Source organism: Eptatretus burgeri, chromosome 5, assembly GCF_056783735.1.
Source record: "Eptatretus burgeri isolate ZD-2024b chromosome 5, Ebu_testis_v1, whole genome shotgun sequence".
NCBI classification, from domain to species: Eukaryota; Metazoa; Chordata; class Myxini; order Myxiniformes; family Myxinidae; genus Eptatretus; species Eptatretus burgeri.
In genome coordinates, this window is record NC_140965.1 from 61,931,458 (window position 1) to 61,951,148 (window position 19,691).

Sequence of the window (19,691 nt, forward strand, 5' to 3'; positions counted from 1 at the left end):
AGTTCCACTGCCTTATTCCAGTTAATCCTTTTGTAAGTAATGCGCGTAATTTACTATCTTAATCTATTCTGAGATCACCTGTAATAATGTGTTTATGATGTGGATCTTTAAATATGGAATGTTCACAATTACAATGATGCGTGTTATTCAACCATAGATTACACACTGCACAGTTTCCTTATAGTTGAAGATTTTCCCCTAATTTAATTTTGTAAACTGTACACAACCCTTGTACCAACTGTACCAACCCTGTACACAACACAACACAACAACCCTCACTCTCTCTGTTGTATTGTCTCTGGACGTTTACTCCACACTTCAAAATTTTGTTTGATAACAAAGGGGTGGAAATGATCAATATAGAGAAAATACTACAACAGAATGATGTCATTTTCTTTTTTATGATTAACTTCTTTTGATTTCTCTTTATATATTCTATGGTCAATCATGTCCAGAATTGTTTCCATGTGTTGGATTGGAATGTCCTATTGATCATCCTCTTCCATTAATCTGTTAAGGATTTGCCAAACCTCATTTAGTTTTTTTTTTTTTTTTAAAGTATTGATCTTAATTCTACTGCTATAAAGTTATCTACAGATATTTGATTTGTGAAGATCTAAACACTCATTTATGATTTGTTGTGGTGTGTCTGTAACTGGACATTTACATCCATAATTATGTACTCGGTGTCTATGAGAGTCTCAAGGCAAGGTGTTAAAAACAGAGCCGATTATGTTTTGGTCATTATGTTGGATGTATGCATCATTAATTGTTTCGTTTAGTCCATATGGGTAAGCTGTTCTTAATTCTTGAATCCACAAAAGTTCTCTCTGCTTACGTAATTGTGTGATTGTTTTATCTTCCATCCCATTCATTTGCAGCCATTACCACTTAGCTTTTCTACAACCTGAACAATGAAGCTCGCATTTTTACAGTATCCATGTGTAAAGCGACGAGCAAGTTGTGGACAACCAGTTGTTCTAACTGGGTCTCTCTCACACACACACACACACACACACACACACACACACACACACACACACACACACACACACACACACACACACACACACACACACCTATATTTGAACCATTTATTTAAAATAAAAATGGTAAGTGTTGCAAATAAGTTCTCCAGATCAACTTTTTGGCAATTAGGGAGCGATTTAAAGCGCCACTATTTCAGCCTCTTCATCTTTATGCTACGAGATATGCTACGTCGGAGATAGCTACGAAGTCAACAATCATTAGTTATGCTCATAATCAGCTCCCAATGTAAAGCAAATTTTCACTTCAAGGCAAATGCAATGCCAAGAAACAAAGCAAAGAAATGTTGGTGTTTTTTTTCAAGCAATTGTAATATCAATCAGAGAACATTTTCAATGACCTAAATATCAATACACACTGACAGTGCTGCTTATATTGTTTCCAAAGGTTTGTTTGTTTTTAAAGAACCACTATATCCCCCCCCCCCACACCCTCCAACCCCTCTCCTTTTGAATATCCTTAATCTACAAATGTATGCACGTACACCGTGCTCCAATTTGGAGAGATCGGTCCCAAACTGGGCTGGCCCAGCGGTTAACACTACTTGGCCTTGATATGGTGGGGACAGGAGCTGAATGGCTCTTGGAGGCAAGTCTTCACGCTGCTGTGATGAAAGTTCCATCATTTCGTGCATGAAACGGAGTCCAGCAGCTGCATCTGAAGGACTAGCGGCCTGGACACGGTGAACACCACAAAGAGAAATTTGCTGTAGATTTCATGTTCAAGGTCAAAGCTGTTTACAGTCATCAAATAAATGGGCAACAAAGCAAGGAAAAGTGTGGAGTATTATCTGTACATACATGTGGGATTTTGGGTTACCTGAGTTGATGTATGTACAAGCTGGACTCTGCCATCAGGTAGTGGAGCTATTCCAATCCCCATGCGTTTAAGCATATCCACATGTTCAGGGTTAGTGGCCACAAAGTCTCGGGCATGCAGGCTTTGCTCGCCCTTAGCCTTGGTCAATTCCATTGTTCCGTCACTGGAAGGACAACAGAAAACAAACAATGCTTTTTGCCATTAAACTTACACGATAATTAAAGTCACAAATTAAACTACAACGACACTCGGTAGAGTGCATACCTCCACCAGGCTGAACAGTTTACATTTTGTAGCCCATCCGGACCTAAACCAAAATCTAATTGGCATGTTCTTGTCACACACCAAACCTGTCCATCAAGTTTCCTCCGAATCCATCCATAACTTTTTGAGATATCATCTCTCAATTTTGAGAAATCACCCCATCTCTTAATATTGAATATAATCAATCAAAAATGATCATATCCAGATCTTCACCAAAATATCATCAATTCGTCCTTGTCACACACCCAGCCTATCCATCAAGTGTTCACAGAGAAACAGACAAACAATGGTGAAAACATAACCTCCGTCCACCTTTGGGGGTGGAGGTGTGTTTTGTGTGTTTGTGTTTTCTCATCCTGCTCTATGAACAAAAACTCCATCATCAGCCTGGGTAATTGCACAAAAATGAAGTGCAGTAAAAATGGCAGTGTGGAATCATGTTAAGCTCACTCTGGGGACCGTGGTGTGGGGCACACTTCATCGACAACATTCTTGAACGGTTGCCTCAGAGTTTGAGCATAGGATGGGTCATCTGGAAACAAAAGTCTGGCATTTGGACAAGCTCTGTCCAAGATGGAGACGTCAGATTCTGTGATCTCGCCATCCTGTTGGACACGTACAAAACAATCGGTACGGTGGGAGCCGACAAATCTGAAAGCCTTTACCATAAACGCAGGGCTCACAGAAGAACATACTAACTAAAATAAAACAGATGTACAAGCAAATAAAGACAAAACATGTGGAGAGCAATGAGAGTTCTTGCACAACTCAAAAACTGAAAAATTTAAAGGAGGATAATAGAAGGGGCAGGGAGGGGGGGGGAACAGCATTTAAAGTAGAGATTCATGGAAATACAAGGGAGGATATACAGTACAGGGAGAAGGCAAAGATGAAAAAAAGAAACACTCAAGGCAACAGAAATATGACAGAAATGACGTAGAATTTTCCAATTCCAAAAGTGTCACTTTCCAAGTGTCGACAAGAGATGTCGATTCACCTATCGAAGTGTCAATAGTCACGATGAAGGCAGCCAGGGAAGGACTAGCTCAAGGCATCAACCAAAACAATTATTTTAACGTTGTCACATGATATTTGAAAATGCACCAGATATCAGGAATTAACAAAACCATACCAAGAATGATGCTGCGACGTATGGCTGGCTCACCGTGGAATTGAGGCTTATGTTAAACCTCGAGCCCACAGAAAGAGAAAGTGGCAACAGGTGTGCTTCGGTGGTGAAAATGTAATTATCCAGGTCTATTCCCAGATCTGCCTCTTCAGTGAAAAGCAGGTAGAGGTATTTGAACATCTCAGCCAGGAAGAAGGAATCCATCCTGCAATTGCAACTGGATTTTTAACAACTAGTGGTAAATTCAGTAATTCAATTCGGTTCTATTTGAAAATATACCAAACATGCAGTCCAAGGACTACAAATGTTCAACTTGCATTGAAAAAGAAAACAAAGAAAATTAAATTGTAGGAATGAGAACAGCACTCTTCGATGTCGCGATGTCGCGATGTCGACATATGCCTCCACCCACATTAGGCATCATTATACATACTTTGACCATGTTTGATTTTAATCCCTTGAGCTGTTCTCAAATATCACATTTTTACCCAAAATGACCTTTGACCGCTTGACCCCATAATATAGTCAGTTTATATGAATGCATCATGATACTTACTTGTACCAAGTTTGACTTGGATCCCTTCAGCCATTCTTAAGTTACCGCAGTAACCAAAACCGATCACTGACTCTGACCTTTGAACTTTGACCTCTGACCTCTTAATACCGCTATCTAATCAGTTCATCTTTGCATCATACTGTATACTTATACCAAGTTTGGTCAACATCCCATCACCACTGATTCACAAGTTAGCGCGGGAATTTTTTTTTTACCAAACACGACTTCTGACCTTTGAGCTTTGACCCCAAAATCTAATCAGTTCATCTTTACATCATTATACATACATACTTGTACCAAGTTTGACTTGGATCCCTTCAGCAGCTCTTAAAGGGGAACCCAAATGCTTCGACCACATCGACGTTTATCTGTACCCTGATACCCTACAAAATAGATATGATGAGTCTTTTTCCGATTTATAAAGTCGATAAGTTTGCGATTAAAAGTTGAAATATTCTTATTATGATTATTATTATTATTATAAACTGTGGTGTCACATGAAAGCGAGCGCCACGTCCATATTTTTTACGGGTTACATCACAGTACGATTTAACTCAAACGGTGAATAATTTTTGATTTTCCACAAATATGCCAAGTTGATGCGTCCTTAGTTGCAGTTCTACAAATCAAGATGGGTTCATGCTACATCAATGGACAAAACACCCTAAGTTTGCCAGAAATTGGATGAGGTTTGTCCGAAATACCTGTGTGGATCGGGCCGAGAAAATGTTCGCTTTTGTGTTCAAAACATTTTAGAGAGTATTGTAATGAAACTCTTGTGGTTATCCACCATGATTTAGTCCATGGGCCCAGGCCAGAAATTCCACTTGTCGGTACCATCTAAGGAAACCAATCCGAGTTATGATTTTTGAATTGGTGTATATATATAGATCATATTTTGATGCGATAACTATTGCAGACTGGCAGCTAATTGGTAGTTATCATCTCTGGAATGTACCGCATAATGGAATGTACCCACCCTCCGCATAATGAAAGCGAAAAGGCAAACTCAGAAACATTCACTAATGATGCAATTGCTGTTTCCACATGGGACTAGAATGAACTGCAAACCACAAATACATGTCTGAAATGCTTTATTTATACCATCCGAATAATCCTGTCATTCCTGAAGGCAGAATTTGTTTTATGGCAGAAAGGGGCGAACAATAGGGCCGATCAAAAAGTTGCTGATTAGTGATTTTCAGGACATTTTAATTTATAATATTGTCACACAAGTTCCCTGGGTAGTGCTACTGAACCGCAGTAGCCTACAACATGCACATGTTGTATGAGGAAAACATTTTATGAACATTTTACAAGTTTTTACCACAGTAAAAGGAATTGCCCTTCCCCTGCCCAAGTTCCAACAAGCGTCCAAAATGTGAAATTTACGGATAACCCAAATTTCACCATGTGACTGTGGCATGTTTATGTACTATGTTTTACTCATGCATATTTGTAGCCATGAATGTCCTTGTGATTGTGCCAAAACATTAACACCATGGATCAGTAGTCTAGTCTTCATCACTGTTATCAGCATCAGAGTCCTCGAGGTCTACAACCTCTTCCTCGACATCAGCGGGCTGGTTGCTGCAGGTTCGCAACTTGCACATGTCAGTGCACTTCAGGCTATTGGCAAGGCACGTGCAGTCTGGGAGTTTGCATGACCGTCCACACTTGCAGGAAAGCAGTTGCAACACTGCATCCAGTGCTGGAGAACCCTGCATCCACTCGATGGCCAGATTCCCGTCATCATCAGTGGTCCATCCACAACCCTTGGGACTTGGAACATAGGGTTGGCATTGCAGACAGTGCCTCCAAATAGCAGCCTGGTAGTTTGCATGGAGGACGTGCATGAAGAGGCAGTCTTCACATGGTGAAAGCTGACTGGACTCTATCTCTCCCCGTCTGGCACAGAAGAGTTGATGTCGGAGTTCATTGACTTTCGTGGTGTTGGTAGACGGCACGTACATGTGGCAGGTGACCTCTTGCAGCTTCTGAAAGAGATCGGTGGATACTTCCCATGAATGACCGAGCTGACTGAAAGCCTCTTGGTCGGTCTTATCCGAATTCATTTGCTTCAAGGCGCCAATCTTTCCCCGGCCTGCAAAGGCACTGACTGTATCACAACCGGAGAACACGTCCAACCAGGGCATCACAGACACTGTCTCCCATCGATCTAGCAAGCTTGTCAATGTCTAGGAACCATGTGCGGGTTTGCGTACCACACTTCTGATACACGGGGCATGGGATGTCCTTATTGAAGGCAAGACACAGCACGAGGACATCTGTATCTTCGGCAGTGATCACCACAGCCTTGTACCCAGCCTCTGCTGCATGCAGAGCATGCAGAAGCATTCGGGTGTCTGCTTCCTCCTGCGTGGACTTCAGCTCTGCCACTTCCTCCCAGTGGTCCTTGGTTTTTTTTGTTTTTTTTTGATTTTCCCCCAAAACATCAATATCTCAGAATGGTAAAATGGTAAAAATGCAAAATACATACACTAAGCTGCTCTTCTGGAACGGTTATCACATATTGAAATAATCATATAGTCCCTACCAATAACTTAGTAGCCCTAAAGTTTGGTTTCCTCAGATGGTACCGATATATGCCTGGGCCCATGGACTAATTGAGAGAGGATGCCATTCCCATGATTAAGTGGAAGAAACAGCCGTCGCTCAAAACTGTAACAACTCTACCCATCTACCAGCACATGTACATGGACGATTTGAGCGGTGAATCAAGCAACTATTGCCATTGTCCAGCAGTAACCAAGAGCACCAGAAAATAATTTTCTATTATCAACACATACTTCTACAAATAAAATGAACCATCGTCTATTTATAGTGGAGAGAAAGTATGTACGTTTCATCTACTCCTCAGGCCTGGTGTTGGCTTAACGGTTAAGGTGGCTGACTTCAGATCCTAGGGTCTTGAGTTCAAGCCCCTATATCACACCAGGAAGGGTTGACTCAGCCTCTCATCCTTCCCAGGTCGGCTAAATGAGTACCAGCATGCTGGTAACAGGCATTGTATCAGCGGCACAGCAGCACCCCCAGAAAATGATGCACCCAACAGCCACAGGCTGTATAAGAATAAAAATTTAAAAAAATTAACATACAAGATACCTGGTCATCCTGCAACAGTGTGACAAAGCATTTGTCGCCCATTTTGTTCGCGGTGTCAGTGTACCTGGGCGATGACAGATATTTCTGCTCAACTAATATATAAACTGATTTATCAATTAATACAAAATCCCTCCCTTATAAACCACTAACTGAACGAAAAGCAAAACCCTACCGAACTGTAGTTAACATGTGACCGGTGTTTTGACATTTTTAACATTCATTTTCACTTCCGCCTTCTTCCTCTGAATCGCTCACACAAGGCTCGAAAGGATACGGCTCCACAATTCCCCCGAAAGCGTTTCCATTACCAATTTTGTCTCCAATAATTTATTAAAAATCCCATTGATCAGTTTCAACATAATGAGAATCTTCAGAAGTACTAATGACGGTGGAATCAGTATCGGAATTTGAGCTCGACATGCTCTGTTTCTCTATGTAAAACTGACATTCAGATCAAGGCGTGATCACGGTGTGATGTCACTGGCAGAAAAGAAAATCGACACTCTCGGGCCATTTGACACTTTGTGATTGGCCAAACAAACAAACAAAAAAATTCCCTTCAAATCACATCGTTATTAAGGATTTTCAATTGTTTGCAAAATAAAAAAAATAAAAAATTTGCATTGGGGTTCCCTTTTAAGTGATCGCGGTCATGAAAACCTATCACGGATGCACGGATGGACTGACAGCCGGACAGACAGCCTGAAAACATACTGCCTCCAGCGACTTCGCGGCAGAGGCAAAATAAAACTCGAAAGCATCTCAAAATGCAAAGCCCGTCCGTGTCTGCTTTGTACTCAAACTAAAATTGATAAAAACGAGTGAGAAAAAAATTGTACATTTTATTGATTTGCATTCCCCACAATCTCATCACCAAGGTTTGTTGAAGATTTGATGACAAAAGCTCAATTGGTAAAAATGTTTTTTTGATTAAAACATTTATGGCTGGTATACCACTTCACCAATGATGTCATCCTCACAATCCTTTATTCCCCATTGGGAAGAGAATGAGATGTGCAAAGTTTCAATTTTTTCCGATCAGCGGTTTCAGAGATGCTTTAATCCTTACCTCTGCCACCGAAGGTGAAGGTGATTATGTTTTCACCCCTTTCTGTCTGTTTGTTACTTGCAAATTCGAGGATTTTTCAAGTATATTGGTGAGTCGATTTTTCTGTCTGTCTGTCTGTCTGTCTGTCTGTCGCTTGCAGGTCACAATTTTTAACCGATCTTCACGAAGCTTCACCACATGGTAGAGTTTGTCATAAGGAAGAAGCCTATTGTTTTTGAAGTCAAAAGGTCAACATAGGCCAAAGGTCAACAACTTACGTGAGATTTCTAAAATCCTCAAATTTCAACCGATTAACTTGAATTTTGAAGAGGATTTATATTTTCAGGTCACTAAATTCAACTCGCCAATTATTTTTGAGGTCAACCTCGACCAAAAGGTCAACATAGGCCAAAATCCAAAAATTGTCAATTTTCATCCAATTCACTTGAAATGTGAAGAGCAGTTGCATATTTGGTCATTGAATTCACCACCAATTATTTTTTGAGGTCAAATTTGTTTTATGGATTTTGCAAGTTTCATGCTTTGCACGAAGTCGTATTCTTATTTGTTTGTTTGTTTGTGTGCAGGATATCTCAAAAAGTTGCAGACGGATCCGGATGAAATTTTGTGGACAGGTTTGGTGTGTGACAAGGACAAACTGGTTAGATTTTGGTTGAAGATCCGGATCCGGATCCGACGACTAGTATTTCTAAAGTAGTTCTTCACCATTGAGACAAAGGGCCAAAAATGATAGATAGCACGATATCTCAAAAAGTTGTGGACGGATTCGGACGAAACTTGGTGGACATGTTGGGTGTGTGACAAGGAAGAATTGATTCGATTTTGGTGAAGATCTGAATTCGGATCTGGATACGAGAATTGTAAAAGTGATTCTTCACCATTGAGCGAGAGGGCCAAAAACGATATAGTCCTGTATAGCATGATATTTCAAAAATGTAATGGGCCCGATATTGTGACGTCCACGGGACTTGAACAGTCCCGCCAACGTAGAATGAGACGAAACGATGGAGTCGATTTATTTGTTTATAACCCAAACATGGCGGTTCTAATCGCTCTACCGCAAACGGGACGAGGAAGGTGGCACGAGTCACTTTTCACTGAGTTGTTGATGTTTATTTGTTTTTATTTTCACCAGAAATAACAAGACTCGGCAAGAAGAGGGATCCGGGGCGATTCGACGGGATGGTGTGGGATCGGGCGTGGGGAAAAACACAGACAATTCCAATGAATATAGAGATCTCAAACCTTCTAAGGCGCCAAGTACGTACACACACACACACACACACACACACACACACACACACACACACACACACACACACACACACACACACACACACACACACACACACACACACACACACACACACACCGTAGCTATTTCTGGTGGTCAGGCTGGACCGTGGTGTGGACGCAACTGTCCCTGGATCGGCGTCGGTCGAGCTGGCCTTGCTCTCGTCAGGGGGGGCAGGAGAAACCGTGGTGCTGTCGACCTCCTGGTCTTGGCCCAAGTCCGCTCACAGCCGCCAGGGAACCAGTTCTGGCGCCAAGTTGCGAGCAGGAGAGGGAGGCAGGTCCGCCCACCGCCCGACCCCTTACTCCGAGTCAGCAGAACCCCAGAGCCAACCTAGGCGAGGCACGAGGCTCGGCAAGGCTCCCAGACACGATCAAGAGCACGATCGACTCAGCACAGCAACCAGGACGCTCTCTGCCGCCACAGCTTCCACACCAAAAAAACACGATCGTTCTGGTTGTAATCTTCTTCTTCTTCTTTTCCGACCCCGAACAGAACCTTTTTATCCTTCGTCCTCGTCACTCCCAATCGAGCCGTTTATTGGCCCACCGCCATCGCCTTCCGCCAATCGTGATCACGGGGCGGAGCCATCCGCTGCACTGTCCTGTGACGTCACGGCCAGTCTTCAGAGAATACCAAAAGGGGTTTACGCAGACACACTTACCCTATCCCGTGTCCCTATCTAATTACGTGACATTTATCAATTCCCCCTTGAAGAAATGAACATTTACTAGACAACTTATCACCACTGAATTACTACTTATTACATCGAGATCCTGGTAAACTCGAACAGCATGGCATACCTAATTAAACATCCTAATTACCCTTTGAATGCATACCCCCCCCTCAAACGTAACAGTATGTTCTCGTGGATCAGGCATTACATGGTGGAGGTACGCGCTCTTCCCAGTCCCCTTCTAGTTTGCGTATATTTTAATCTATTTGGGTCAATAATCAAACCCAGGCCATACAGCTCAGAGGAGAAAGTGCATACCTCTAATCTAGACTATCCTGCCAACCTCTTGATTGCTAGACATTGCTGAACAGGGATGGTGTTTATAATCATCTTCTAAGTGACCAGGATCCGAAATTGTCTATGTGCAGGTTCAAGGCTATAGCTGCTAGCTTATCAAACATGCAGCTATATAGGGCTTGATTAATGATGGTGACAACTGTGATGTTGAGTTGCAATGATGCAAAACTACTCGCTCGGACATCCCCACCAATGATAAAGTAGTACGAATAGCAAGACAGTAGTGCAGGAGAGGGATGCACTTGACTGTCAACAAAGAAACCGTTTCAGGAGTGTTTAGGCAAAGAACATCATCTTTTTACTGTAATGGTTGGTTCCCGTAGCCCATCTCATAAAAATGTAATTAGACGCCACATCACCTCCAGCAAATCCATTATACATACATAAACAGGATTCATTTTAACAGAACACCCACATTTGTGAACAATGTTCCTACATTAGGAAAACAAACAGCAATATCACTTACCTGTCCTCATGACTGCCAGTGCGCACATCCTTGACCGCGGCAAAGCCGCAAGGTACACGGGCATGCTTGTTTAGATTGGACACAATGGATTTTCCCACTTGCAGGTAGTAGAGATCCCCTGTCGCCTGGAGGAACCCACCACAACCGGAAAAATTAAACAACAACAACAAAAAAAAACAATAACAGGTAACCCCATTCACAATTCCATAAACAAAAGGATTAGCACACAGGTATACACAATCAGCCACTCACATGGGAGAGAGTTTACATAATGCAGAGTCTCTAAATAGGAAGCCGTTTCACTCTGAGCCAATGCAAGTAGCAACAGCAGCTGTGTTTTAACTTTTGCCAGGCAAACGATGACACCCGTGGCCATCTGTGTTTACGGTAACTGCTTCGTCTCAGTTCATCGACATCAACAGGACAAATACCACCTTCAAACCAAACCTTATCGTTAATGATCTGGCACTGTACCATTTTTAAATATGTTCCAATGGGAAATGAATGTGGTGGAAAGGTGATTGAGTAATCAATCACGTGTGAATAAAGTACCTTGTACAGGAAGTAGGTACTCTCAGCAAACTCAGGCCTCAGAGGGTGTTGAGCCCAATGCACACGGAAGTCTGTGGTGAATGCCTGGAAGACAATGGCGTCAAAAATGTCCAGTGAAGCCATGCATAATAAAGCAAGGTTGTAACTTTCCAGTTCTGCTTAAAAACACTAGTTGAGCTTTATTCATCTCCTCTGGGGCTAAGTCACAGCTATAGCAGCAGCAACTCCACTCTCCCCCCCTCCCCTCCCCTCCCCCCGCTCATTCCCAACTCCTCCAGCATCCAAAGGTACCAAATGGGCAAAGGACAGAGATTGCTCTCGGTCATAGAACATGTTGATTTTTTTTTTTTAAACAAACACAAAACTTTGCATCCAAATGTCACGTAATACCCAAAAATGACATTTGTTATTTTGTCGCTGAAAGTTATCCAGAAATTACAAACAATTACATACATACAATCTCAAATGAAAATCCTCATTATGCTTGTTCTAAAAATGTATTCTTTAAAACAGCCATCGGCAACAAAGTGACCTCTTTGGGGGGGGGGGGCATCCATGTTTTGCAGACATGCCAGAGATCTGGAAAGATTAATTGGGGAAATTAAAATTAAGAAAATGAGGATGAAGGAAGGGTGAGAAGAGGGGTGTTCGGAGAGGTTCGTGGAGTGTGGGAGCACTGGTGGAGGTTTGAGGTGGGCGAGGGGGAGATAGGAATGTTGGGAGAGAAAGGGTATGTGTGAAGTACATGGAAGGTGGGGAATGGAGGGTTAAGATTCTATTATAAATAGATATCAATATCTGCGGCTCAAAAAGCAAATAATCTTCAATTTCCCCATAAAATTACATCCGTTAAGGTCATTGCCTGGCCAAGGTTTCACACAATTTCTGTATGGGTCATGACGGGATGAAAATGGAAATTCTCCATTTGCAGTTCGAGGTTTGTGAAATCAATAGAATGGTTCCAGAATGAAATGCTTGTTGAACTCAAAAGTAACGATGAAACACCTCGGGCAGGAAGTTATGTCGCCTTGTGATTTGATAAAGCATCTCATGGGTCTGGATGGCAGGCTGGATGTCTCCTTTCAGAACCTTTGAGAAGAAAAAGAACCACAGAAAACAACCAGTGACTATAACCCAGCAATGCATGAACAGCGTCCCTCAAACAGCAGTGACATCAAGCAGCCCATCCATAGGTGATGGTCAAAGTTACCAAACCAAATTTGCCGTGCGTTTTCCCATTAAATCTTGTATCCCATTCATGGAATCTGAGAATGTAGTAAAGAGACAAGTGGAGTGAAAATAAGGATGAAGCAGAATGTGCAAGCCCACATGACATGCATGATCTATCTTACGAGGACAATACAGAATGGAGAGCTGGTAATTTTGTGTTATCGATGGAGAAAGAAGAATTTATTTGTGCACTTGCGTTGGAAAAAATAAAAATAAAAAAGATACAATTTCCCTCAAGTCTCCGCACCTAAAAGCCTCCATGGCAGCCCTGGTTGGTGATACAAACGAGGAGAATGATAAAATTAAAAATTATAAACGTCAGGTGGGGAAAAACAAAACAAACAAAACAAAAAAACAGTAAACTTGAACCATGGGACGTGACACTTAAAACTAAATTTATCTTCATTACGATGTCCATGTATGCTCACCTCCAAAGGAAGCTCATCTCTATTTAATGGCAGTATATACATTGGTATAAACACAACAGGTGTATGTTTTTTTGACGTTTACCTCTGCCACCATAAGTGGACAGAGGTTATGGTTTCATCCCTGTCTGTCTGAACAGGATATCTCAAAAAGTTGTGGACTGATTCAGACGAAATTTGGTGGACAGGTTGGGTGTGTGACAAGGACGAACAGGTGAGATTTTGATGAAGACCCCGATCTGGATATGAGAATTTTTTTAATTTACAAAGTGATTCTTCACCTTTGAGAGATGGAGCCAAAAACGATACGTCGCATGATGTTTGAAAAAGTTGGCGATGAGTTATGACAAAATTAGGTTCACATGTTGGTTAGGTGATGAGACCAAGACGATTAGATTTTGGTTCAGGTCTGAATCCAGATCCGGCCTATTGGTGGAATACAAAACATAAACTGTTCAACCTGGCGGAAATATGCGCTCTACCGAGTGCCGTTCTAGTTTTGTTTATTTTTTGGCACCTCATCTGTATTTTGACAATTTTCCACCATCAAAAAATTAAGTTTGCCCAAAGTTGCATGTGCATATCCATTGTCCATCCATCCATCGGGACCATCCTCTATGCAGAGCATTGGTGCTGCCAAAGCAGTCTCCTTGGCTATTGGGCACAATCCTGGACGGGTCGCCACTCCGACACAGGATATCAGCAAGTTGGCACTCATTTTGCCGACCTCGGAAGGATGACAGGCAGAGTCAACCCCACCTGGTATTAATTCAACAGCCAAGGGAGATTTGAACTCAGGATCCTAGGATCCCAAGCTCACCACCCTAACCATTCAGCCAACACCAGGCATACAGTGGGGAGAACAAGTATTTGATACACTGCCGATTTTGCAGGTTTTCCCACTTACAAAGCACGTAGAGGTCTGTAATTTTTATCAGAGGTACACTTCAACTGTGAAAGACGGAATCTAAAACAAAAATCCTGAAAATCACATTGTATGATTTTTCAATAATTAATTTGCATTTTATTGCATGAAATAAGTATTTGATCACCTTCCAACCAGTAAGAATTCCGGCTCTCACAGAACTGTTAGTTTTGTCTTTAAGAAGCCCTCCCATTCTCCACTCATTACCTGTATTAACTGCACCTGTTTGAACTCGTTATCTGTATAAAAGACAGCTGTCCACACTCAATCAATCGGACTCCAACCTCTCCACAATGGGCAAGACCAGAGAGCTGTCTAAGGACATCAGGGACAAAATTGTAGACTTGCACAAGGCTGGGATGGGCTACAGGACAATAGGCAAGCAGCTTGGTGAGAAGGCAACAACTGTTGGCACAATTATTAGAAAATGGAAGAAGATCAAGATAACAGTCAATCTCCCTCGGTCTGGGCTCCATGCAATATCTCACCTCGTGGAGCCTCAATGATCATGAGAAAGGTGAGGGATCAGCCCAGAACTACATGGCAGGACCTGGTCAATGACCTGAAGAGAGCTGGGACCACAGTATAAAAGAAAACCATAATTAACGCACTACGCCGTCATGGATTAAAATCCTGCAGCGCACGCAAGGTCCCTCTGCTCAAGCCAGCGCATGTCCAGGCCCGTCTGAAGTTTGCCAATGACCATCTGGATGATCCAGAGGAGGAATGGGAGAAGGTCATGTGGTCTGATGAGACCAAAATAGAGCTTTTTGGTTTAAACTCCACTCGCCGTGTTTGGAGGAAGAAGAAGGATGCGTACAACCCCAAGAACACCATCCCAACCGTGAAGCATGGAGGTGGAAACATCATTCTTTGGGGATGCTTTTCTGCAAAGGGGACAGGACGATTGCACCATATTGAGGGAAGGATGGATGGGGCCATGTATCACGAGATCTTGGCCAACAACCTCCTTCCCTCAACAAGAGCATTGAAGATGGGGCGTGCCTGGGTCTTCCAGCATGACAACGACCCGAAACACACAGCCAGGGCAACTAAGGAGTGGCTCCGTAAGAAGCATCTCAAGGTCCTGGAGTGGCCGAGCCAGTCTCCAGACCTGAACCCAAGAGAAAATCTTTGGACGGAGCTGAAAGTCTGTTGCCCAGCGACAGCCCCAAAACCTGAAGGATCTGGAGAAGATCTGTATGGAGGAGTGGGCCAAAATCCCTGCTGCAGTCTGTGCAAACCTGGTTAAGAACTACAGGAAACGTCTGATCTCTGTAATTGCAAACAAAGGTTTCTGTACCAAATATTAAGTTCTGTTTTTCTGATGTATCAAATACTTATTTCATGCAATAAAATGCAAATTAATTATTTAAAAATCATACAATGTGATTTTCAGGATTTTTGTTTTAGATTCCATCTTTCACAGTTGAAGCGTACCTATGATAAAAATTACAGACCTCTCCGTGCTTTGTAAGTGGGAAAACCTGCAAAATCGGCAGTGTATCAAATACTTGTTCTCCCCACTGTATATGTATGTGATGACCAACATTTTGTTTTCGATGACAGTTTGTTGTCAGGAAATAGTTTCACAAACTTTTTTAAAAGTGGGATGACTTTAAAATCAAATTTCACTTTGACTGGGCTCATTTTTTCTTCTTTTTTTTGTATACACAGTCAAGGCTCGTGGAAGAGCTAGCACGAGTACGATGAATGGATTATTAGACTTTCCAGAGATTGTTAGATGGAATTTTATTCAGTATATATTGCTAGCAGTCGAGATAGAGATTCACAGTGATGCTCGTCCAAAGCAGTTGCGATCAACGTGAGAGAAGCACTGGCTATGCTCACACTCCAACACACTATCAATAAACGGTATCTCTTGTGCATCGAATTGCGGTGAATTAAAAAAAAAAATTAAATATCATAATTAGGCTGTGGCAATCAAGTCTGCAGAGAATCACACTCAAACAATATTATGAATATATTGTTTGCAAGTCGACCTACTCTTGACTTTGTTCTGTGTCAGATTTTGTTTTCCATTTCAAGTCATCAATTCCAAGAATTGTCCGTTTTATCGCAATCGAAGGAAATCACTGGCTCAAATTATGCCAAGTGTATGACCCCCACATCATCTGATTTAAATGCAACCACAACCCAGCTGGCACAGGGATCAAACACGATAGAGATCCCTCTGTACGATGATCGTGTTTAAAGGAATTTAACAAAAAGGGACCCAAGCGGAAAATGCACTTTGTATTCCGAATGATGTCTAAACCTTATCGGTTATCAATATGATCATTAACCCTCAGTTAATCCCCAAGGAGTTCGCAATATCTGAATTATAGACACAGACAGAAGATGGAGGGAAGACATGCACATGGGCTTATGAAACGTAAATCATTTATTGGTACGAGACAACGGACACGGGAATCCTTCACGAAAGATAAACGCCGAAATAATTAAAAGAACTTTAAAATGCAACAGGAAAATTAAACACCGCTATGGACTGACACTCACACACAGTCACGGATTCACACAGAACTGGGACAAGGGACAGTTTTTCAGGGCTGTGCAAAATAATGAAGGTGCGCAGGATGCAGGTGAAGGCGGTAAGAGAGCGGGTGTGGACACGTCGAATAGGCACGCCAGTGAGGAAACAGCAGGAGGGCAAGATCGGTCTAGCCAATAAGTCCATGCGAGCACTGGATATTGGCAAGAGCTCAAACTGTTATCAAGTGCCCTCTATGCCATCACAAGTTGCTGCCCTCAGGGTGTTTCTTGGGATCTCGTGACGGCCATTAGACAATGTTGGCTGGCACCTGCATTGACACTGGTCTGATCGATGGCCGCAGATGTGGAGCAATCTCCCCATGCCAGTGGCCAGAACTCATGGTGTTCTGCTGGCCTCACAACAGAAGATGGAGAGAAGACCCCCCCCCACCCACACACACACACACACACCTCCTCCTTCTCCTCACCCACAAACGTATCTATTCTTTGTGAAAGCTTTGAACTTACTGTAAAAAAAACATTTTTTTACTTTTAGACCCACTGATAACATTCTGTACAGATGTCCGTGTCCCTTGGATAGACCAGCTTTAACTTGACAATACAAACAGCAGCAGCATGGTGTACTCATCAATGCGGCATTTAACAATTGGCATTTATTGCAAAAGGTCGACACATACATCAAATTACTCAATCGTCATTTGAAGGTTTCACCCACATCAAATACCTCCAAATGTACGAGAGAGAGAGAGACAGAGACAGAGACAGAGACAGAGACAGAGACAGAGACAGAGACAGAGACAGAGACAGAGAGGGGTAGAGAGAGAGAGAGAGAGAGAGAGAGAGAGAGAGAGAGAGAGAGAGAGAGAGAGAGAGAGAGAGAGAGAGAGAGAGAGAGAGAGAGAGAGAGGGGTAGGAGAGAGAGAGAGAGAGAGAGAGAGAGAGAGAGAGAGAGAGAGAGAGGGGTAGGAGAGAGAGAGAGAGAGAGAGAGAGAGAGAGGGGTAGGAGAGAGAGAGAGAGAGAGAGAGAGAGAGAGAGAGAGAGAGAGAGAGAGAGAGAGAGAGAGAGGTGGGAGAGAGAGAGAGAGAGAGAGAGAGAGAGAGAGAGAGAGAGAGAGAGAGAGAGAGAGAGAGAGAGAGAGAGGGTGGGAGAGAGAGAGAGAGAGAGAGAGAGAGAGGGAGGGGTGGGAGAGAGAGAGAGAGAGAGAGAGAGAGAGAGAGAGGGGTAGAGAGAGAGAGAGAGAGAGAGAGAGAGAGAGAGAGAGAGAGAGAGAGAGGGGTAGAGAGAGAGAGAGAGAGAGAGAGAGAGAGAGAGAGAGAGAGAGAGAGAGGGAGACAGACAGAGAGAGAGAGAGAGAGAGAGAGAGAGAGAGAGAGAGAGAGAGAGAGAGAGGGGTAGGAGAGAGAGAGAGAGAGAGAGAGAGAGAGATAGAGAGAGATAGAGAGAGGTAGAGAGAGGTAGAGAGAGGTAGAGAGAGGTAGAGAGAGGTAGAGAGAGGTAGAGAGAGGTAGAGAGAGGTAGAGAGAGGTAGAGAGAGGTAGAGAGAGGTAGAGAGAGGTAGAGAGAGGTAGAGAGAGGTAGAGAGAGGTAGAGAGAGGTAGAGAGAGAGAGGTAGAGAGAGGTAGAGAGAGGTAGAGAGAGGTAGAGAGAGGTAGAGAGAGGTAGAGAGAGGTAGAGAGAGCTAGAGAGAGGTAGAGAGAGGTAGAGAGAGGTAGAGAGAGATAGAGAGAGGTAGAGAGAGGTAGAGAGAGGTAGAGAGAGGTAGAGAGACAGAGACAGAGACAGAGACAGAGACAGAGACAGAGACAGAGACAGAGAGAGAGAGAGAGAGAGATAGAGAGAGAGAGACATGAAAGACTTCTTGCTTTTCTGAGAAATCACTTAACACATAATAAAACAATCACACTTAGCAAGTGTGTTCAAGGGTCGATTGTGCGATGACAGTGTGACACCAAGCAATATTCTCCCATTAATGTCGTAAAACGTCTCACAAGGCACGAAGAGAACTGTGACATGGCAGGACTTAAATCGGTAGAACCATTCGAGAATGCAGGAAACTAGCAGTGACAAGATTCTGTGCTGTGTGCTCACACCTGGAGACCAGGAAAGAAAGCAAGCAGCGAATCCATCCAGGCCTTTGCGGTGATGGTCGGCTTGTGCATATGAACATCGAGCAGCAGAGGGGGCTGGCTTACGTACGTCATGATAGCCTTATAGTGCTGTTGGCAAACACAGGCGGACATCTTCAGCACGTGCACCGTCGTGCATCATGTGAACAAATTTATGATGAGAACAATAAGTGCAAAACATACAATGTTAAATCGCTCCAGAAAAGTATCATCTCCAAGAAGGATGTACGCCTTGAAGAGGTATTCATAGTAAGAGTCGATTCCAGCACCAACACCGCTGTCTGTCAATATATATTTTAAAACAAATGATAACAACCTTAAACGTGTTTCAAATATCATTCAATCACATTTATGATTGATGTAGATGGCACAAAAAAAGTCAAAATAGACTCACCTCGTCGAACCCAGTCTCCCGTGTGGATGTTTATGACAGTCCCTACCAGGTTGCTGCCACGCTGTCTGCGTTCCCAAATGAAATCCAAGGCACGGCGAGCATGGGTCTGAGAAAGACAAACAACAAGCATTAACTAATACATTCACTATTTCAACTATACGAGCTTCAAGTGAACCACATCGTAGCAAATGTGTGTGTGTGTGTCCATCCTGAGGCAAGCCAGAAAATATCATCTGACAAATCTCAAGGTCAAACTCTCTAACCTGTCTCCTTCCTCCATCCAAGTCATTGTGGAGTCTTGTCAAGTCTGTCTTTGATGTTTGCTCCCCCTCCTTCCTCACCTCAAATGGCAGGACCATAAAATCTGCCCAAGATCGTCTTCTTGCATATGGCAGCTTGGTTGCCGGGTAGCTCTCATTTTGTTGCGGCGCAACTATGCCGCTGATGCTGTGCCTCTATACCAGTACACTGATGCTCATTTTGCCGACCTCGGAAGGATGACAGGCTGAGTCAACCCGACTTGGTGTTATTTCAGTGGCAAACAGGGCTCAAAATCAGGACCCTAAGATCCCAAGCCAGCCACCCTTAGCACTCAACCAATGTCAGGCTTTTCCCGAGAGAAGACAGAGTGTCTAAACTCTGTATTTGTCTCCAAATCCCGAATACCAAACCCATCCCACTCTGTCCCGGACTTACCTGCTATTTAGTGTCGACAAGACTC

At 43.0% G+C, this 19,691-nt stretch overlaps 1 protein-coding gene across 2 annotated transcripts in view; it reads right to left on the reverse strand.

Moving 5' to 3' along the window:
- EDEM3 (ER degradation enhancing alpha-mannosidase like protein 3) overlaps window positions 1-19,691 on the reverse strand; it is an 88,715-nt gene that overhangs the window by 13,883 nt on the left and 55,141 nt on the right. Inside the window, exons 8-17 of one of the 2 annotated variants that reach the window (XM_085882018.1) lie at window positions 18,971-19,076; window positions 18,760-18,857; window positions 18,541-18,666; window positions 12,361-12,444; window positions 11,356-11,439; window positions 10,804-10,928; window positions 3,296-3,464; window positions 2,581-2,735; window positions 1,867-2,029; window positions 1,532-1,720 (exon numbers count right to left, since the gene is read on the reverse strand). In XM_085882018.1, coding sequence (XP_085738144.1) covers window positions 1,532-1,720; window positions 1,867-2,029; window positions 2,581-2,735; window positions 3,296-3,464; window positions 10,804-10,928; window positions 11,356-11,439; window positions 12,361-12,444; window positions 18,541-18,666; window positions 18,760-18,857; window positions 18,971-19,076 — 1,299 coding nt within the window. Of the gene's footprint in view, window positions 1-1,531; window positions 1,721-1,866; window positions 2,030-2,580; window positions 2,736-3,262; window positions 3,465-10,803; window positions 10,929-11,355; window positions 11,440-12,360; window positions 12,445-18,540; window positions 18,667-18,759; window positions 18,858-18,970; window positions 19,077-19,691 lie in introns of both variants that reach the window. The other variant, XM_085882017.1, reaches the window with a different exon arrangement.